General features: G+C 35.0%; 1 protein-coding gene across 3 annotated transcripts in view; it reads left to right on the top strand.

The window, feature by feature from the left end:
• Positions 1-22831, top strand: part of map2k5 (mitogen-activated protein kinase kinase 5) — a 91917-nt gene that overhangs the window by 22465 nt on the left and 46621 nt on the right. For all 3 annotated transcript variants that reach the window (XR_008838085.1, XM_056461685.1, XM_056461684.1), the window contains exons 9-17: positions 4449-4488; positions 9379-9447; positions 10914-10995; positions 11102-11163; positions 12442-12490; positions 15141-15214; positions 17166-17216; positions 17520-17591; positions 20581-20610. Coding sequence is in view for 2 of the 3 variants with exons in the window: in XM_056461685.1 (XP_056317660.1) it covers positions 4449-4488; positions 9379-9447; positions 10914-10995; positions 11102-11163; positions 12442-12490; positions 15141-15214; positions 17166-17216; positions 17520-17591; positions 20581-20610 (529 nt within the window). In the remaining variant the exon portion in view is untranslated. The remainder of the gene's footprint in view (positions 1-4448; positions 4489-9378; positions 9448-10913; positions 10996-11101; positions 11164-12441; positions 12491-15140; positions 15215-17165; positions 17217-17519; positions 17592-20580; positions 20611-22831) is intronic.

The raw sequence follows: 22831 nt of genomic DNA, 5'->3' as shown, positions 1-22831 counted from the left end.
TTTATGCAAAACACACATCTTTGTGACCGTCTGACTGCATGCAGTGTGGCGCCAAGGGTATTCGCTTAAATTGCTTTTCTTAAGAATAAATAAATATTTTCTTCTCTAATGCTTTCACCTAACCTGCACCCCTTGATGTTGTGTTGCTGTGTTTATAACCCTGTGTCTCACTTACATGTCCAAGAAAAGATAAAGTAAACAAAAAACATTTTTTTGAAGTCGAAAGCTGAAATTTAGATCCAAAAAAATTGTGTCGATCTAAGAATATAAATTTTTCTTTTAAAAAAAGTGTATATATATATATGTGTGTGTGTGTGTGTGTGTGTGTGTGTGTGTGTGTATATGTATATGTATATGTTTGTGTGTGTGTATGTATATATGTATATATATATATATATATATATATATATATATATATATATATATATATATATATATATATATATATATATATATATTTATATATATATATATATATATATATATATATATATATATATATTTATATATATATATATATATATATATTTATATATATATATATATATATATATATATATATTTATATATATATATATACACACATATATAAATACATATATATATATATATATATATATATATAAATATATAAGTTAAAAATAAAGTAATGTTCTAAAACAACCCCAAACAAATATTAATTTCAGAACAGGTACAGTGAAAGTCAGAATTATTAGCCCTCCTTTGATTATTTATTTTTTCTTCCTTTTTTAATGTTTCTCAAATGATGTTTAACAGAGCAAGGAAATTTTCACAGTATGTCTGATAATATTCTTCTGGAGAAAGTATTATTTGTTTTATTTTGGCTAGAATAAAAGCAGTTTTATATATTAAAAAAAAACATTTTTAGGGTCAAATTTATTAGCCCCTAATTACCCTAACCTGCCTAGTTAACCCAATTAACCTAGTTAAGCTTTTGAATATCACTTTAAGCTGTATAGAAGTGTCTTGAAAAATATGTAGTCAAATATTATTTACTCTCATCATGGTTAAGATAAAATAAATCAGTTATTAGAAATGAGTTATTAAAACTATTATGTTTAGAAATGTGTTGAAAAAATCTCTCCTTTAAAAAATAAGTGGGGAAAAAATAAACACGGGGGCTAATAATTCAGCGGGGCTAATAATTCTGACTTCAACTGTATATGTTCATAACAGAACTAAATTATGTTACATTTTATGTAAAAATAAAAAGCATACTTATTTTGATTGGTACTTGTTAAAATATATAAAAGAAACATATTTTAAATGATTAAAAGCTTTTTCCTTACTAAGATATTGACGTATAAAGATACAGTGTACAATTAATTAGTATTTTGACACTGTTCTGTTATCCTCGACAATATTTTTTTATATGTACACAATTAATTACTGTTCTTTACGTGTAACCTGATTTCTTTATTAACCTGAATAACATTTTAGTTTGTCTATTCTGTAAATCATGGTTAAAAAAAAGAAGTTTGATAGTCGTAATAAAAAAATTGCTCAGGAAAAATACACTTATCAGGTTTAATTTTAAAATTAATTTGTTCAATTAATTTGTTAAATCTGTATTGTAATTTTATTGTTTTGTTGTTTTAAACTCCCTTTCATCTTTTAGTCTCATTAAATCTGTTATCTTTTATATTTTTATTTTTAGTAATTATTTTTTGCGGTTTTTTTTTTTCTGAATTTCCTGAATTTTATGAGATCAATTTTTGGGTCATGACCCACCAGTTGAGAGCCACAGGTGTAAGGCTTTGTCTCTTTTCTCGCGCACCTCACTTTGTGGCTTTCTTTCAGGTGAGGCGATCATCTGGTCATCTCAGGTTAGATGGTGTAGAGAAAGAGACGGAGAGAACTGTCTGGTCCACATTGGCCACTGTAATCGAAACCTGTTTGTGTGGTTGCATGCCGCGTGTGTTCGTCTGCAAACGCACATTCATGGGATGGCTGTCTTCGAGAGCTCTATGAATACTGCATGACAGAGCTTTCATTACCTCGGGCTCTGGAGTGTAAATAACAAACAGAGAATAGGGACACATTTACGGGGGTCAGGACCACACGTCACCACGTCACCTCGCTCTGGTCATGCATCTGTCAATCTTAAGTCATCCCTGCATGACTACTCAGCAGGGTCAGAGGTCAAGGACTTTAGCTGAACTTTCCAAATGGGCTTAGTAAGATCCATTAATGTTCAGGATGTTCTGAAGGAACCATTTAGGCGACATCATTGGTTGAGTTGGCATTACTACGCAGTAAGCAGCCATTTAGCAGATGCTTTTATCCAAAGCAAATTATAGCGTGCATATTACACGGGCAATCCCTGTGCAAAGAAATAAGGTTAAGTGTCTTGCTCAAGGGTGCGACGGTGGTGGCTTATGACTCGCTACATGCAAAATGTTAAACTAGCAATCTTCTGATAGACAGTTTTGAGCTGTGCCCATCACTACGCAGTATGGCGTACCATTTCTGGCAACTAAAGGTGTTGATGGTAGTTCATTTCAACTGTTCAGATGTTCTCTGTTGTCTTGAACAGCATTTTATAAAATCAATTTAGCTGAAGCATCAGTGAACTATTATAAAATGGTTATAAAGTTGTAGAACAATAAAAGGAAGGCATCAAATTGTATATAACGTTCATGTGCAAAATTATTCAACCCCAGAAAGTAAGTCTCTTAAGTGCTTACTATTTTCAGTCACCTTTCAACTGCAATCTTGGCCCATTTATCACTAGAAAACTTGATGAAAACCAGATGACTGTTTTCACATCGCCGCTGCTTTATTTGTGTTCAATCAAATATATTTAAAGAGATTTAAAACCTGGGATTGCAAAGACAACATTTTTTAATGATCCCTGAACCAGGGTTTGGTAGATCTTGAATGTGCTCTTTAGATTGATTGTCTGGCTAGAAGGTCTGTGCTCCATAAGCATCACAGTCTTTGCCAATATGACTTGATTCTTCAAAGAATCTATGATGTTCTTTGCAGGTCATTTTTTGACATCATACATTACTTTAATATCTGACATATTAGTTTAATGTTAGATGTTATTGGCACATATTGGCCATATCATTGAGCATCTCTGCATCTCGTTTGGCCAAAAAGTACAAAGTGTACCTGCAAAGGACACTGAGGTGAGATGCGATCGAGTGTCAACGTCCTAAATGAGGGAAGTTAGCCGTCGCGTCACTTAGTGCGACATTAATTAAAGCCTTGCCGGAGATACGAGGTGTCTGGAGCTGTAACCAGATCAGCCATCTATTTCCCATAAATCACATGTACTGCGCGAACGCATTACGACTTTGTTTACTGCGGGGGTACACTCACTTATGGATGTCTTAATCAAATCAGTCTGTTTCTCGTTCTTTCTTTGTTTTGTCTGTTTTTTATTCACACGCTGTGTTGTCGAATCCACCCTCGTTCTGCAGCTGTCTGTTGTTATAGTATATTATCTGGTGGAATGGACCGTGTCGTGGGTTATTGTAACCCAAGCCCTCTTCAGCACCTACTGCAGTAACCAGATCTACTGTTCGGAATGAGCAGGGATCATAATTAAATAATTGCGGCTTTGCCGTTAATTCGACCTGTAACAGGAGGCCTGTCTGGGAGAGCTCATGCTGAAACGGGAACGGGGCTGATAGCGCTGCACAGCTCAGAATGACTGAGGTTTCGCAGGTGACTGACTCAGGGTTGACCTCACCTGCATTTGACACTTAGGATGAGGACACCCCTCCTCTGGGCTCTTTTTTAGTGGTGATGATAATCTGTAAATAAATACAAATGTTTAAAAGCACCAGAGTGTCTTACTCTGTCATATGGATGTACATCTTGGGTTTCTCTGACTTAAACTTCCAGACTTAAATTTCCATCCCTGAACCCCAGTTATTGGATGTCCATCCTTCAATTTTTTTGTGTGCAGTACAAGTAATAACAAGTTTTAGGATTGGCTATTATATATTTACAGTATACTGAATCTGTTATTAATATAAAATAATGCAAAATGCTTAAAGGGGATAGGGAAAATTAGATTCTGTTGCTAAATGTTATTTAACGTGTTGGTTAATTTTGCAACAAATAAGAAAATTGACTTTTTTGTCACTATTTTTTGCTTTAGCTCAGGGTGTTAACCTCAATCGATACCACATGGCATTTCTAAAACAGAATTTAATGTATTTTTATTATGTTATAGTTTTTTACTGAAATCTCACAATACCAGAGTTGACAAATATTAAATCTACTATTGGTCTATTATAAACTTCATATACAAATATTAATGAAAGAATAATGACACATTTCAGTGGCTTGTATGTATGTATGTATGTATGTATGTATGTATGTATTTATTCATTTTGATTGTGTTCCAATGCAACTGTAATGTATTGCTAAGAAAATTTGAATTGTAATTGTTACTCTTTCTCTCTTAACAGAGCGTACCACCTACTTGGGAAAAGAATAGTGGCAGTAAAGGTAAGAACAACACAATGCACACAGTATGTCTGTATGTTGTAGAACCTCAGTCTCTGGAGCAGAAATTGGCCCACTCAAACACTACATCACATGCAAGAAATTCACTGATGCTCTCAAGTATACTGGAATAATAATAAAATAATCACTTGGCTAACATTTGAAGACATGAAAACATGTCAAAGACCCAGCATCTGATGTTACAACTCGCATTCAGCTAATGGGTTTGAAAATCGTAGAGCTAGTTTGCTCCTTAAATAGATCAAAAATCTGGCGAGCAGAAGAGGTGAACTCTGGGAGCTCTGTTACAGGTGGACCTTACTGCGATGAATAACTGCTGGAGATGGTAATAGTGCTCTGCTAATTGAAGCGCACAAAAGAAGAAACCCTGCATCTTCTGCCACTGTTAAACATCTCTGAGACCCTGTGGCCCTCAAGCACCCGAGCAGCTCTTTCTTTTTCCATCTCGGCTGTTCTGTGTCATTTCTTCCGTTCTTTTCTCAGATTTGATTCCTCTCCCTGCCCCTCTCTCACCGTCCTCATTTACATCTGTTTAGTTGACTCTTATCCTCTTCTATTCTGTCTTATCTCCTATCTGTCCTCTTCTCCTCTCGTTTCTTCAGCTGTGTCTGCTCATCTTTCCGTCTGCGCTCAGCCCGGGTCTGCTCGAGCAGGGTTATCTATTTGGCTAAGGCTGTAAATGATCTCTGCTGAGCTTTAACTGCGTGGCCTTGCCTTACTGCCTTACCTGTAATCAATTATTTCAGTGGGAGGCTGATAATCTAGCCTTAACTAAAGAAACATTTTAGCTAGTCGCTCCTTCATTACAAAAGTGGGGAAGAGAGAGAGAGCAAGAGCCTCGGTTGCAACAATAGTCTTAAACTTTACAATATTAGATGAAATTAAGGCCTTGAGATGTCTTTTTCTGAGTTAAAATGCCTGATGTATTTATTTTTTATGTGTTGCTATTTAATTTCCTGTCAATGCTGGTTGGAGAGAAAATCCTTGAGTTTGTTTTGCAAGCGTTCTCTCAACCCTCAAATCGAGCTGAAACAGAACTCTTGATGAAGTTCATATAGAATCACAAAAGTAATCTTCTCTTCAGTAACTGAAATGTAAACTTAGAAAACTGAAGATATGTAATTTGTTTATTTTGTTCTGAACATGGACTTCATTTGTTGCATTTCCTTTTTGGTTTACAGTTAAAATACAGTTAAAGATACAGTTATTAAACTTGTGAAAAACAAAACAAAAATGTACACAGGGCCCAAAAATTGTAATTTTTGATTAAGCGAGATACAGATTTTATCGAATTTTTAATTGTTTTTTTTCACCTCATTGTTAGCCAGAAGGCAACTATTGCTAAATTGAAAATCTTCGTTTGCCCATGCAAATCTGTCCTAGCTGGTCTTTGGTCTTTTTTACATTGCAAAAAAATTAAATAGTCCATTAGGGACTTATTTTATAAAATATGGAACCCTTTGATTTCTTTTGTTGAGACCTTGCGTTCATTGTTGATGGAACCAAAAAGATGGAATATATATACACTCACCGGCCACTTTATTAGGTACACCTTACTATGCTGGGCTGGACCCTCTTTAGTCTTCAGAACTGCCTTAATCCTTCGTGGCATAGATTCAACAAGGTACTGGAAATATTTCTCAGAGATTTTGATCCATATTGTCATGATGGCATCACACAGTTGCTGCAGATTTGTTGGCCGCACGTCCATGATGTCCATTTTATATATATATATATATATATATATATATATATATATATATATATATATATATATATATATATATATATATATATATATATATATATATATATATATATATATATATATATATATATATAATAGACATGCTTTTCGCCTTAAAGGTAAAAAGTAAAAACAATCAAATAAAAAGGCTTTGTTTTGCGTGGCTGTGGAGAAAGTCTAAATAGGATAATGCTTGAAGTCTGCATGTAGCCATTGATTTACTATGGAGGGTTTCTCATTAATCCACTTATCCTATTACATAACATTTTTAAGATGAAGAGGTGTTCTTTGTATTTCAGCTGATAACTCGAGATGTCCTGATCAAGTTTTCTGTGCTCCATTCTGATAATTGTGTTGATAATTGCGTTGTCCTAGTACTAGGTGTGCTTGTACATTTTAAGGTTATTAAAATCAATCCAGCATGTATGCTGACAACTAAGTAGTTCTGTAATGCATTAAAAAAAGTATTGTCGGTTTAATTATATTTTTCATGATAATTTTAAATAGCTCTCAAATCATATGCTCTCTTTGCCCCATATCTTCTTTCATAGGCAGTTACAGCCCAATTTGATGTGCTCAATCATATTCGTAAAAATTAACAAGGCTCTGTTGATCCCATTCATAAATATTTTTGTATTGTACTGCTTTCGCATTTCCACACAGCAAGAAGTTTATTCATGCGTTACTGTCAGAAGTTGCAGACTTTGCTTACGACACCTGCGTGACAGCTGACGTAAAATAAAGGATCAGGCTTCATACAGCCATATAGCAATCAGTTAACAATAGACTGATTAACCTGATAGCGATCTGCTTGAGTCATCATAACTAACATACTCACTCCCAGAATCAGGCACTTCTGTTTCTCATGTAACACTTTTTTCTAAAACGAATTATGATACTTTTGTTTGTTTGTTTGTTGGGTCAGATTGTTTTCTTAACCAAACAGCGCCACAGTTCTTTAAATTGAATTTGAATTGAATATTCCATAGAGAATTTCTTGTTCAGCTAATCTTGGACCAATTTTTCTGTGCTGATAGCAGGGTATCCGTGGGGTCTTAAAATGTCTTCAATTTCAAAATCTAAATTTTAGTCCTTAAAAAATTCACTGAAATATTGTGTTGTAGGTCTTAAATCACGTTAAACAGGTTTTAATTTTCCTATGTCCGTGTAAAGCTACCTAATTAATCCATCTCAATAAAAGTTTTAACAAAGGTTTATTTATAACTCTTATTTGTTCATTCTATTTACCAACTTTATTTATATTTAAAAAACGTATGGTTTAATTATCTTCCTTACAATAACAGTTGTTTTTAATTGTTTCATGTTTTAACTAGGCCATTAGAAAAAAATCTTTAGCGTTTAGCCTTGCATACGTCTGAAATTTTATTCATAATGGTCTTAAAAAAGTCTCATAAAGTCTTAAATTTGACTTGAAACCTGTAGAAACCCTAAATACCCTAGTGGGCTGTCCACTGACATATAGTGGCAATGTGCTTCAGGTGTCCTGAGTTCAAGTCCCAGATCGTAGACCTTTCCAGATGCCATTACCCTGTATTTCTCCAACTTCGATTCATTTTTTCAAACTACTATTGTGTCAGTAAAAGCAAAAATGCCACTGATCTTAAAAAATTTTATGAAATTAAAATGATCTAATTAATCTAATGAGGATACAAAGTTTTGTGGTCCTAAATAAATAGAGAAGGTGCAAATTGAAAATGAAGCCAATGCTCCAAACAAGAAATTTGAAAGTACCCTTACTTTAAAGTCTGCGTGAATCAGAAGTAGCTGAGAATTTTGAGACTTCAGTATGTCGATGTTCTTGGAATATTGAATAGAGGGTGAAGCTTTCTTTTTGTGCATCATTATCTTGTGACAAACTAAGGCCCCATTCACACAGGGTGTCGGCGTACCCGCTTCCCATTCACTTTGAATGGGTGAAGTTAGGCATTGCCAAACTAAATTGTGGGTCTGTCGGCACTGTTTCAGTGGCATTGCTTGCTGCAGAGGTTAGGAATTTCTCAACTATTCAAGCGTCAAAGGAAGCATCAGCCAATCAGAATGCTTTATGCAAATTCCCCAGCTCAGACAGTAGCCGATTACGGACTTGTTTCATTGGCTGACGCTGCTATGACGATTGCGTCAGCCCCAACTTCAGACATGCCCTTCATCAAGTGTTGACGCTAAAACCCCGTGTGAGGGCGTACTTACACTATGCTATCCGAACCATGCCCAGGCCCGTTTCCCGGTTCATTTGAGAAGTGTCATGCTCAGGCACCGTTCAGTTGGCCGGCCCTGGCCCGGTTGGAAGAGGTGTGCCAGAGCGCGGTTTACTTGGGCTTTGGTGCGGTACGCTTGTAGTGTGAGTGCAAAGTGCGCCTGAGCCCGAAACTGAAGACGAGATGTGACTTTTAAGGGACTGTTTCATATATGCTTATTAATCATTCTTACTGTTCAATGAACGCAAACTGTCATATATTATTAAAGACGCAAACCTCTCACACCAGCTGCACCTTCAGCAAACCTCCTAATTCCTGCAGCACGAGGACTTTATGATTGTTTATGAGCGTCAAAAGTGGCTGATCTGTTTGGCGGAATATTTGACTGCGTGTCACTGCATCCCAAATGACTAAAACGAAATAACTAAAGAAATCACTGCGCTGAGCGAGAGCGCTTACTGAACAGCTCATCATCGATGACGTAAGCGTGCTCAGGCGCGAATGCAATGTGAGTGCGGGCCGTCGCGGGAGACTGGAGGGGGGACAAGCGTGCTTCGTCCCGGTTCAAGGCAACTGTACATAGTTTGAGTACACCCTGAATGGTTAGAGAGACGTGGCTAAGATTATTGTGGCTGAAGATGTCAAACTGATGTCAACAGAAGGACTTCCACTCCAGACACGGAAGCAAATTGTCCGACTTTGATTAAAGGTTACCAAAGCAAACATTTTTGTCAGTGAATTAACTTGCACAGATTTATTGTTCATCTAAAGAGTAACAATGTGCACTTGCAAAATAAACATTGGTAATCTAGATTTCACACAGACTTTTTAAGTGTCCTGTTTGGGTGTAAATGGGTATAATTTCAGGCAAATTCTCAAGCAAATGATCGAAGTGTGTTTGTATTGCAGGTTATTCCTCTTGACATCACAGTGGAGCTGCAGAAGCAGATCATGTCAGAGCTTGAGATACTTTATAAGGTTCGAACCATTCTTTTCTGTGTCTGATTACTTCATCTGAATTTGTAAAGAGATGATTATTGATGCACTTCAATCCTCTTTCTAACCGAGAGGAACAGCAACCTAATTTAGTAAACGTTCACACCCAATTTGACCCACAGCTTTCAATGCTGTAGTCATATCAGTTTCTCAACTTGCTTTCTATATGAAGTTCGAGTGTTTTGCCCTCTCTTAGGCGCTCAAGTGTCACTTTGGTCACTTTGAGAGTATCTGTGAAAAGTAACACCTTAAATACTATCAATATTTTGCTCTGTACAACTTGTTTAGCTGTTGATGTAGTTTGCAGTTCTGTTCCAGGTGAAAACCAAGTATGTTTGGAGTTGTGTGTGCGGTTTCAGCTTTCAGATTAGGCTTATGTGAGGTGACTGTGATAAGTATGAAAGAAGTGCCATGAATTATTCAGGGATCAATGCCTATGCAGTTCAGTCCATCTGCTCCAGTAACCTGCTCTGACAACAGCTGCCAGATAGACTTTAATTTGTTACCAATCACCCTTTGCAACAACGAGCCAATCACATTGAATAATCAGCCCAGTTTCACATTCTGAATGGATTAGCATCAAGCATATTACTATATCAAGTCTTTATGGAATCTGTTTCTATATTTTTAGATAATCTTTCTGTATTCATTATTATTTAAGCAAGCAAATTATTTAGCATCAATAGGTCTATATTTCTGTGGCAATTTCTTCATTAAATAATACTACTATTTTGATGGGTTGTCATAAATACACATGTGTTTCTGTCTGTATGTGATGTGAAGGTAGTTTTTCTCACATGAAATGGTAACATTTTTGTTAAGTGAATTCTGAGGACCTCTGGAGATTACTAAAAAAAAATTAAAACATGAGCATCACGCCTTTTGTATGTGTGTACTAGTAAATGAAACCACCCCATTCATTTATAGAGAAACACAGAACATGTAGACTTCATATTTAAATCCATAACCCATTTATAATAAAGTGTACAGTCCTGCATTGCAGAAAATATAGGGATGCACTATAAATAACCACCATTCAAATTCTTGAAACTATTTGCAACGTCATTTCACAATAATATACATTTTCTATTTGTGAAGTGTTGTTAAAACCATCAGGTGAAGCATGCAAAAGTGATGTCACTGCAGTTCCATTAACTAGCATATTCTCTAACACACAGGTGTCAAACTCAATTCTGAGAGGACCACAGTTCTGCACAGTTTAGTTCCAACCCTAATTAAACAGACTTGATCAAACTAATTGAGTCCTTCAGGCTTGTTTGAAACCTACAGTTAGTGAGTTGGGGTTGAAACTAAACTGTGCTGCGACCCTGCAGGAACTGAGTTTGACACCCCTGCTCTAACAGTAGCACAAATAAATGGAGTCTTGCATTGTAACGAGTCCTACCATTCCCAAGCATTTAAAAATTAAATTGTGATTGTTTTTACAGTGTGATTCTCCATACATCATAAAGTTCTACAGTGCTTTCTTTGTGGAGAACAGAATATCGATATGCACTGAGTTTATGGATGGTAAGTCTCTTCTGTTTACACATTGTCAGGCATCTGGGATTCAACATTTTTAGGAAAACATCAATTATATACACAAATTTAATACAGTTATTTGATTTTGATGTAGGTGGCTCTCTGGATGTATATTGGAGAATCCCAGAGCATGTTTTGGGCAGGATTGCTGTTGCGGTAAGTCCTTTCAAGCCATAAAAGCAGTTGTTGATTAAGCATATTAGGTTATTTTTGTTATTTTTTTTATATATATATCGATGAGTTTCTGTGTAGGTATGCAGCGATTTTAGATTTTGGTTGCATGATTATAGTCTGAGGAATAATCATGATTATTATCCATTTATTAATTTCAAAACACTGCTAGTTTAGAAAATCACATGAAAACTCCTCAAATTCACTCATTCAATCATTTTCTTTTCGGCTTAGTCCCTTTATTAATCAGGGGTCGCAGCAGAATGAACCGCCAACTTATCCAGCATATGTTTTATGCAGCGAATGCCCTTCCAGCTGCAACCCGTCACTGGGAAACACTCATACACTCTCATTCACACACATACACTACGGACAATTTAGCATATCTAATTCACCTATAGCGCATGTCTTTAGACTTGTGGGGGAAACCGAAGCACCCGGAGGAAACCCAAATGAACACGGGGAGAATATTCAAACTCCACACAGAAATGCCAATTGACTCAGCTGAGGCTCGAACCAGCAACCTTCTTGCTAAGAGGCGACATCGCTACTCGCCACGCCGCCCCTCCTTATATTTTAATATGTTATTTATTATTTATATTTTAATCTGCTCATTAACCAATTAATACAGCACAAAATAATAATAAAAATAAACAATAGCTAATTTCTCTTTGCAAATAAGAGAAAAAAGGTTTTTGGCATTTAAACATAAGTAATAATATTAGACTAAAAATGAATGAATAAATAAATAAAAATAAGTATAATTTAAAAACCTTGTATAAATCTAATGGAAATCTAAGCTACATATTACATGTAAGTATTTCCCTTTTAAAGAGAATAAGCAAATGTAGTCAAAGGCTGCTGAACCTTTGTCTGAAAGGCACTTTATCATCTAATGATTGACACTGTTTCTGTGAAGAGTATGGAATAGGTAGAGGTAGGCCATAGACAGTATTGCTAACCTGATATGAAAATAGATGGTATATCTAATTTTTTCATGTAGTCTATGTAATGTCCTCACTATGATAGTACAACAAGCCTGTGTGTGCGTGTGTAACACTTTATTAGTGCTGAATTGTCATTGCTCCCAGTACTGACCCTCATTACCCTCTCTCTCACACTTTGTGACAATAATCAAAGATACGCCACTGTTTAGATAATTTACAGCTCTATCCTCTACAGACAGCAGACATAGACACACTCGTACCCTTTGAGTCTCTTTTGAGTTTGTTTTCAATAAATAAAGATGTTTGCTCTCTGTAGGTGGTAAAAGGATTAACGTACCTCTGGAGCCTGAAGATTTTACACAGAGGTGAGAAAGCCACTTTTATGTAACTTGTAAATTAAAAATATCCAAATGTTAGACATCAGTGCAAGAACTTGTCTTTGAGGCTTTTAGAAGTAGATTAAGCACACTGACATTTAAAATGCTGCTGTCAGTAGGATTTTTTTAAAGATTGTTTTATTCAACAAGAGTTCTGTGACAGCAAAGACATTTGTTATGATACAAAATGTATCATTTGTAAAAAAAAAAATAATAAAGTGCTGTTCTTTTGAACTCTCTATTCATCAAGGATTTTGATTTAATGGTTTTGGCGTAACAGGAATACATTTTTAGATGGTCTAAAGTAGGGGTAGGGCTGCACATTATATCGTTTGAGCATCGATATCGCAATGTGTGTCCGCAATAGTCACATCGCAAGATATGCAATGTTGAGTTTGGATTAAAGTTGACCAAGAACGACAGGTCAAAACACAAAAGTTTTGTGGAGAATTTGAGCGTAATAGAGTGAAAGTTTCTTATCTACATGTGTTTTTAAGGCCTGTGACTATGTAAGCATTTTAGGAGAGTTCAAAGCATTTTAATAGAGCATAAAGAAGTTTAATAAAGATTCATTTTATTGAACTATTTATATGTATAGACTCTTCATTGTTAATTTACATTTGATTTTTCACTTTCTGTTACTGAATACTGTTAGACCCTCCCCAGAAATCACTGTCTATGTCACTTTAATATTTGCTCCATTCTGTCTATTTATGACTGTGTTTTGTTTATTATATGTATATAATAAATTACATTAAAATATATTTATATTTCACTCCCAAATAAAATCATCCCAATCAATCTAAAGTCTTTTAAACAAAAATATTATTTAAGTCATCTGGTGAAATTATTTATATCGCAATATGTATCGCAGAGAAAAAAAATATCGCAATGTCAAATTTTTGCAATATCGTGCAGCCCTATTCTAAAGAGAAAAATGATGTTTCACAATAATATTGTAAATAATAATAACACAATATTTTAGTGTTTTATCATTATTTTAAATCCATTTTCATGCATATGCATCGTATTATGTACTCTCTAGTGACTTGCAGCTATCTCATACTGAACATCTCTGACTCAAATAGAAATGGCAATAAACTCAAAGTACTGCATCTTTAAAAATCGAACAGAACCCAAACCTTTGAATAGTGGTGTGTGAGAACATGCTGACATGTCTGGTAGTAAGGAGCTATATGTTAAATAGTATGTATTACATAAAAAATGTTTCTAATAAGATTGTACATTACGTTTTATTTGCACAGTCAAAGTATTAATCACTTCAAAAGTTGTTGTTGTCACATGATCTAGTAATGTGTGGTAAATTTGACATTTCTTAATGTATAACTTACCAATTTTGTGACCCCAAAATTATTTGGAGGTGGTGCACACAACAATAGGCCTATATAAACATGAGCATATTGACAACACAAAAAAACGTGCAACATTCTAACAACCATATTATTTTTATAGTCATTTATTAATTTGTTTAATTTCATATTAGCCTTAGCTAAAGAGATTGGTGGACACAATGTTTTCAGCACAGGTCTATTCTTGGTTGAATTTTGGAGACAGCTAATCAGAAATCATCCTCAATGTTCAGTTGTGGCCTGTATTTATTTTTTATATATTTGATTGCCATAAAGGTGTCAGAAAGTTTAATCTGCTTCAGCTGACGCTATTGCTGTGTTGTTAATCTAACATAAGCATACCAATCCTATTAAAAATATTTAAAGGCTGATGGCTTTTCATTTGCATGTTGTTGTTTTTTTATTATTAAAAACTACTATTTTGTCTTCTTTGGGTTAAAAATGGTTAAAATATGGTAATTCTAATGGTTTAATAAAATTTATTTGCCTTCTAGAAATCACCAAGCAACCCCTTGTCATTGTCCCGGACCCTCCAGGGGGCCCGACTCCCACATTGGGTACCACTGTCCTAATCTCAAAACCTAAATACAGAAATAACTTTATATTAAATGTGAAAAAAGGAACTAATTAGTTAACTATACATGAATGTAGTTTTGGATTAACACATGCAAGAAATTAAAAACCTATCAGTTTAGACTGCCTAATCTAATGTCAATGGGGTACTGTATATGCACAAGGACTTTGAATTTTCAGAAAGCCGGATCTAGAGCTTCCGGTGATCTTTTGTCATCCAATTACAAAATCGTCACGCTTTGGATCTGGTTTCTTTAAAAAAATCTATGATCTTCACTGTCTGTTTGAGATATGGTATGAAGTGGATCTCAGACTGGACAAGAAGCAATGCATTAAATTGCATTATTCTGCGCCATGTCTTTAAAATATGGAAATGAATCTTACCACATTTTCAATGGAGTTTCTGTGCTTGCCTGCTGATCCTGACAGCACTTGTGTTTAAACAGGTTTTCATCTCATTTTACGCTTGAACATCTAAATAAACGATTAAGTGTATTTAACTGGTCATATTTTAGTTACATTACAACATTGATGATGTAAAAGGAACCTTATGAAATTGAAAAAAGTAATAACCGTTCACCAGAAGTTTATCGGAGGCTGAAAAACACTAGCTGTGCATATAACACATTGTTATCAAAAGCTGACAAACAATTTAATTTGGCATCTCTATATAAATGCATTGTTTCTCTGTGCAGATGTCAAACCGTCCAACATGCTGGTCAACACACGAGGTCAAGTCAAACTGTGTGACTTTGGAGTCAGCACACAGGTATGTTTTTTTTAAACTCCAATCAAGCGATTATTTGTATGCATATTTGCGTGTGTATATTCACACAAGAGTCTCTTTGTATGTTGTGAGCATAGTCAGATCAGAACATCTATTGTCCCATCAGCCTCCATGTCCCCATTCTCTCCTCTATCACTTTCCTCCAGGGATTCCCCTTGCCTTTGCTCCCTAACCCCCAGATAGCCTCAAGATTGCTCCTCTCCTCTTACTTCCAGCTCTTTCTAATTACCACATTGAGCAGATATTCAGCGCATGTGAGTGACGGCGTGCTCCTGCGCGTGCAGGGAGACAATGGCTCAGACTGAGAAAGTCAGCATCTCTAATACACTCAGGAGTCCAACAATGGGGACCAATCACTCTAAACGGCGCGCTTTTAATTAATATTCATACCCATGTTCCCTGAAGAGATCCGAATTGAAGCTGACCCCTGGATGAGGTGCGAGTGTGCGTCCTCCTCTGTGCCCGTCCAGACCATGACACTGTATAGTAAACCTATGTCTCAGTTATTCACTTACGATCACAGACGCACGTCAGGCCGCCGGGGAGCGCTCTCATTATGTTTTTCCTGTCATTGCTGACATACTCTATTGTGCCTGGATCTCACTGTCTCTCCCTTGTGAGGATACAGACTAAAATTAAACCAGGCTGGCATTTCAATAACACCGCACAATAACACAGTCTTTTTGCAGAAGATTTCAATCGGTTCATCTTACTGTGTCCTTTAGCTTGTGGCAGAGAGCTCCGGTCACCTGCTGTCACATTTGGACTTTTAACAGCGGTAATAATAGTGTTGCTTATGCCAGAGGACTCAACGCAGCAGCTTTTCTATGTTTTTGTTAGCTTTACAACAAAAATGTTGTTTCGAGTTTGTTTTTAAGGTTGTCAGAATTTCCGTGGGGTCTTATAGTGTTAAAATCTTCTACATCTCAAAAGCTAAATTTTAGGCCTTAAAAAGTCTCAAATCTACTGAAATATTGTGTTGTAGATCGTTTTATAACAGGTCTTAATTTTTTTTTTGTTCATGTATAGCTACCCAATCTGGCCATAAACACCCATACAATCACCAACAATCCGTCTCAATAAAACGTTTAACTTTTTATTTAAAAATAGCATTTAATCACTTTCTTTACAGTAACATTTATTTAAAAGTTCTCCATTTGTTTACTGCTGAGGATACTGACCTGACCTATATTTTTTATTAATCTTAAATGAATATTATTTTAGACTGAAGTAATTGACAGCTATGGTATGTATTGTTTTATTTTTGGTAAGGGATATAGGGTTTGTGAATTGATATATTTGAAAATTAATAAAAAATATTTAAACAAAATTATTATTGTTGTATTATTAATATGTTATTATTGTATTATTGTATGTATTCATTTGCAATAATTTTTTGATAGTTAAAAAAATCCTTAACAATTAGCCCTGCATAAATTTCATTTATAATGGTCTCAAAAATGTCAAAGTCTTAAATTTGTTTGTGTGAGATATAAATATCCAATACTGTTCTATATCAGCAACACCAAAACTCTTTTTCTTGCAGTTGCTTTGAATGCATGCTGGCTTTTTAGTTTTGCTTTTAAATTTCTGAACATGCATACTGTGTGTTTATCTATAATATTCAATATTGGTTCACTGAATCCTCTGCCATGGTCTTGTCGTTCTTCTCTTCAAAAAGCTAGTGCACACCAGGATGTTTGTTGGCAAAAGTGTGTTTTTGTCAGCCATTTCATGATCATTATTTATTTTTAATTTTATCAGCATTTTAACCAACTACAAAAAATTTAGTATTGTGACAATGCTAGTAGTTTACCACCCCTTACTAACCTCATAGCTGTGCTCTAAAATGATTACGAAAATCTTCACACTGATTGATTTTATTATCATTGACCTGCTACTTTTGATATTTATCTCTTCCTTTCTTCTTCAGTTGGTGAATTCCATTGCAAAAACATACGTCGGAACCAACGCATACATGGCGGTAAGCAGCATTTATTCCTGTGTAACAATGTTTTTTTCAGAGCTTACTCTGGTAACGAAGGCATACGTCTTTATTATGTCATGTTTAGTAGTAAAGCCTTTCAGTCAAGTATGCACCTAAACTGCACACAATTATTAACAGAAAAATCAAATGCTTTTAGATGATCACACACATATAGACTACAGTCCTTGTTAAATATCTTAAAGCATCCACTGCACAAAAGAAATGAATGTGTGCCACAGGATCATTGTACGCAAGATATAATGATTCTTTATCTGTCTTTATCCATCTTTGCTTCAATAGCCAGAGCGGATATCTGGGGAACAGTATGGTATTCACTCTGACGTGTGGAGCGTAGGGATCTCTTTCATGGAGGTAAAACAATCATAGAATAATTTCTTACAAATGCCACATAACACACACTCATTCCAACATTCGTAGTTTCGGCTGGACTGGTGTCTTAGTGTTTCTGCTGAGTGCTGTTGATAGTCCCTGCAGGCAGCCTGTCCAAACAGATGTTGGCCTACAGCTATGCATGGATCACACTCGAGATCTCCCACTGACTGCTACACACATACACACGCACACATACACACACAGCTCTTTTCCTCTGCTATCCTTCTGGACTCTCCAATTCCCATTCAAGCATAGAATAAGGAATGAAATTGTATGCATGTGGTTTTATAAATACAAAAAATAGGATCTAATAAATATTACGTGTGTTTTTATTGAGGGTAAAAGTGTGTGTGAAAGTGCATGTGTGTAAGAGTGAAAGGTTTGGAGTCAGTGTGGCAAAACGCTATCAATCACTCAGCCAGCAGAACGTCCAGTAATTAGAGTGCTGTGTTCTCAACTCTAGAGGTGTGTGTTTATGTGTGTGTGTTTCTGAAAAAGAGAAGATAGGTGTATGAGTAGGTTTTTTTTTTTTTTTTTTTTTTAGTAATGAATGTTTTTCTAAGCAGAAACCAGCAGAATGAATTGTACGAATGAGTGGATTAGATTTTAATATGGTGGTTGGACTCGTGTCCTGAAAATGCCGTGCTGGTAGTTCTCATTGGCTTTATTGATTCCCATTTTGTAATTGTCAGCGCTTCTCATTGGCCGTGATGAATTGTTATTGTATCCCTCGAGTCAATCCGTTGATTGCGTTTATCAATACTGTTAGATAGTATCAGTGAGATGTTTAGGGAGGGAAATATCAAGGGTCGTATGGATTGGCATTATCATGAGTTGATGAACAGTATATGGATCTGATTATGATTTAGTATTGATCTTACCGTGTGGATTGGGACGAGATTGATTCGGCTCGGCTGTTGGAATGTTTAAGCGTTGAGTTACCAATGTGTTCTGTTGGCAGATTTCTGAACTAATGAATTAAAATTACCTTCTGAAATGAGATGGCTTTAATAACCTAATGCAGTGTGGTTTGATTTGGGTTCATTTTGTAAATGTAAATGGAGTGCAATTAACGGAAAGGTTAAAAATAGTTAGGTTTGACTTTTGCTTTTTGGTTCTGCTGCTTTTTCTGCATCTGTTGGTAATTCCAGTATGCACTCTAGTCTTCACAGATTAATGCATACTCCTGCTGTGCTGCTGGGATGTAGACAGGATTAGGAATTTAACCACTCATTAAACCTTTGTGAAAAAATGTGAAAGCATAATGCAGCCTCAATTTTTGCGACAAAAAGACCTATTTCCCCCCCACAAAAGAGTCTAAACACATTTTGAAAATATGTACAGTATACTCCCTAGTCAAGACAAAGATACTTCTAATATAATACTACTATTACTGCTACTGCTACTACTACTGCTAATAATAATAGTAATAATCATAATAATATATATGAAGAGTTCAGATGCAAAAACCTCTACGTGCCGTCTGGAATTTTCTTCTACAATGAGCATTTTTCTCAACCTCTAATGTTTATGTTCAGTTATTTTATGTTTAAAGTAATGAAAATTTCCTATTCTTTGCCTGAAATTACTGAATCAAGACATAGGAGCCTGAGAAAAATGCTAATTTTAGAAGAAAATTTCAAATGGCATTTAGAGGTTTTTACATCTGAACCCTTCATATGGATATAATTACATTTCTGTGATTATTGTGGTAACCGTGGTCATACTGTATGTTATGTTTATATTGACCGTATGCTGAAAAAACGATTCTAAACATAATTGCTATAGACACACCACAAGGCAAAGGCATTTTACTGAAGTTAATGGACTTGCAGTGGTACTGCAATGTAGCATATAATGAACCATTAAAATTACATTCTCAAGCCTCTCCTCTTTGCCCATTCAGACTCTTTGTTTTTGCAATAGACAACCATGTTCTTGAGTACTTTGAGTGGATTAAAAGATAACTAATAAGTACATGCAAGATGATCTGTGTATCTTGAAAAGTACATTACTTTTAAGGACTGCAGAGAACAGCCTATTTTGTTGAGAAGATACTTTGATGAACGGTGGTTGCTGGGACCCATCGGCTTCCATAGTAGGAAATAAAATACTATGGAGGTCGGTGGATGTGAGCTGCCAGTAGCTTTTAAAATAACTTTTGTGTTCAATAGATTTTGAACAAGTAAAGGGTGATTAAATGGCAGAATTTCTATTTTTGGGGTCTATCCCTTTTAGTACATTTAAAATTTTTTATTTTTCTTCTGCATGATGGTGGTTTTTCACCTTTAATACACAATCTTGTATGTACAGAAAAAAAACTTGTACTTTAATAATTGTCTGTCATGCTTTAAAGAAGCAAACTTATTTTAATGTTGACTAACATACCAATGCACATGTAAAGTAGTTGATTTTAACTGCAATGTATTATTTAATATTGCATAAATATTTCAATAGAAATTACATTAAAGAAATTGTTGATGTTTTTTTCTGCTACATTGCTCATCCTTAGCTCATATGAGGTGTAGTTGACTGTGTAGTTAACAGTAAACTACATTTTTACCTGAAGCTTTGGCTCATGGTGGTTCATAAAATGCAAAACAGCTACCGACACATAAAAATATATACATGCAAAACAAAATTAACATCCGTTGCTCCTTATGGTCTTATGATGCAAAGCAGTCAGTCTATGCAAGAAATTGAACATTATTTGCAAATTTATTATCAAATGATTATTTTTGTTCCACTTTTGTACCGCACTTTACAATTGTTTAAGAAAAGTTATAAAAAAAACTGTCTTCAGGTGGAAAAATATATTATGTAAGTTTATTTATTTTAAAGAAATCGATTTTTAATGTTCTTGTTTAGCAGCTTTGTTTGTCATTCAAATCATTTTAGAGACAAAATAGCTGTATAGATGAAAGCTTTATTTTTATGCTTAACTTTCCCTCTGCTCTTTTATTTACAGTTGGCTCTGGGCTCTTTTCCATATTCACAGGTGAGTTTGCATATACCAAATTTAAGCAATTCAATGTTCTGCTGTTGAATGTCTTCACCTTGAATGCCCGTTTCTTTGTGGTCTTAGCGTATGGGCAGTAATTAACTAGCTCTTCATCCAACAACCGCTCATCCCACCCTTGTTTACTCAGCTTACATTACATACAGTCCCGTTGACCCGCTCCATTCCTCAATCCCATCAACCTTGTAATAAGATTTCATGCAGGGATTTATCAAGATTATCCCAGACAAACCCGGATTATAATCCGGAATCATTAGGAAGGTTCCCAGTTTAGGAACCACATGGCACCCATGCACAAAGCAAGTCAATTTATGTTGCCTATAGTATGACATCTTGTGCACTTTGTTTAATGTGCTTATGTAGTTGTACTAATTGAATTAAACTCTGCCAAAAATAGCATTGCTTTTCAGAAAAAATCTAACCGTGCTTGTAATATTACTTACATTTATGAGGATTATTTTGAGAGAATACACTTTATAATACACTCAAAAAATGTTCAGTATGGACAAACCCAACCACTGGGTTAAATTTGAATGCATTAAACTTATTTTATATTGCATTTACAGATTTTAACTAAATTTGGGTTAGGAAAAAAACATTTTTAAAGAACAAGATCTGTGAACGCTAAGTATATAGTTGAGTTTATTATTTAAATATTTACCTAAATATCTTAATCATTTTGTAAAATAGTCATTGAAATTACTTTATCATGCTGTACATAGCATTCTTAACATATGGTTCAATTAATTGACATATTACAGATATACATGAGACCTTTATGAGTAACACTTTTTTAGAATTTATTTTTTAGGTTGTTATTAATCAAATAAAACTTTGGTCAATAATTGGTAAATAATAATTGGTAAATTAATCAAATCTGTGGACTTTTACATGATACTACAAAAATATATGGTATTAGTTAATTTCAGTCTCTGTTCTGTTGAGCGTAATCCGCTTGTTAAGTCATGATTTATATATGGAATACTGTTTCCAGATCCAAGCTGCTACTCATTTGAATTGAGAAAATATTTGTTTATGACCACTTTTTAGTCATTTCACACATTAGAGGGAATTTTCAGGGTGTCTGTGGGGTCTTAAAAAGTATTAAAAGTTGATAAATCAATGTAGGCCCTTAAAAAGTATTAAAAAGTCTTAAATGCTATTTTGGAAGGTATTAAATTTTATTCATTCATTCATTTTCTTTTCGGCTTAGTCCCTTTATTAATCTGGGGTCGCCACAGCGGAATCAACCCGCAACTTATCCAGCATATGTTTTACTCATTGGATGCCCTTCCAGCTGCAACCCATCTCTGGGAAACATCCATTCACTCTCATTCACACACATACACTACTGACAATTTAGCTTAAACACTTCACCTATACCATGTTTTTGGACTGTGGGGGAAACTGGAGCATCTGGAGGAAACCCATGCAAACTCCAGGAGAACATGCAAACTCCACACAGAAATGCCAACTGACCCAGCCGGGGCTCGAACCAGCGACCTTCTAGCTTATGAAATGAATGAAATCCTACTAGATTTGACATCATGCTGCTTTGTTTACTGCAGTAACCAAGGCAACTATTTCTGCAGTTCTATAGGCGCCAACCTGCTGAATTAGCTAGATTTAATAGATTTTTATTCAGTATATGAATACTGTTTTGGATTAGTTTCTTACATTAATAGTTAGTAAATATACTGCAAGTTAAAATATTGCCAGTGTTTCCAGTTGAAACCTAAAGTAGTTATAAGGTCTTAAAATGTATGGAAAGAGTCTTTAAAAAGGTCTTAAAAGGTATTGGATTTCACTCTCTAATTCCTGTATATACTCTGATTTTATATAAAATACACAACAGTCTCTGGACTTGCTGCATCACAGACATCAATATTCAAAAAATGTATAAAAAAAATTATCACTTTCTGGCCATTGAATATTAGGCATGGATAAAGATATTTCGATCGTGATTTTTAAAAGTAAAATATCGCTTTGTAAACATTTATTATAAGCATTTGTTGAGCCTCTTCATACAGTTTGATACAGCGTTTGGACCCGGAAGCCGCTTCGCGTGACATCACACTTAACAAGCGGATATTCACCCAAAAATCCTGAAATAATAAATTTCTGAAGATATAAATAGAAATATCTGAAGATTTAAATAGAAATTAGGAAAGATTATATGACACCAGAAACTGGAATTTTG

Source organism: Danio aesculapii, chromosome 7, assembly GCF_903798145.1.
Source record: "Danio aesculapii chromosome 7, fDanAes4.1, whole genome shotgun sequence".
NCBI classification, from domain to species: Eukaryota; Metazoa; Chordata; class Actinopteri; order Cypriniformes; family Danionidae; genus Danio; species Danio aesculapii.
Note: the sequence above shows the minus strand (reverse complement) of the source record. Positions and strands in the feature narration are given on the sequence as shown.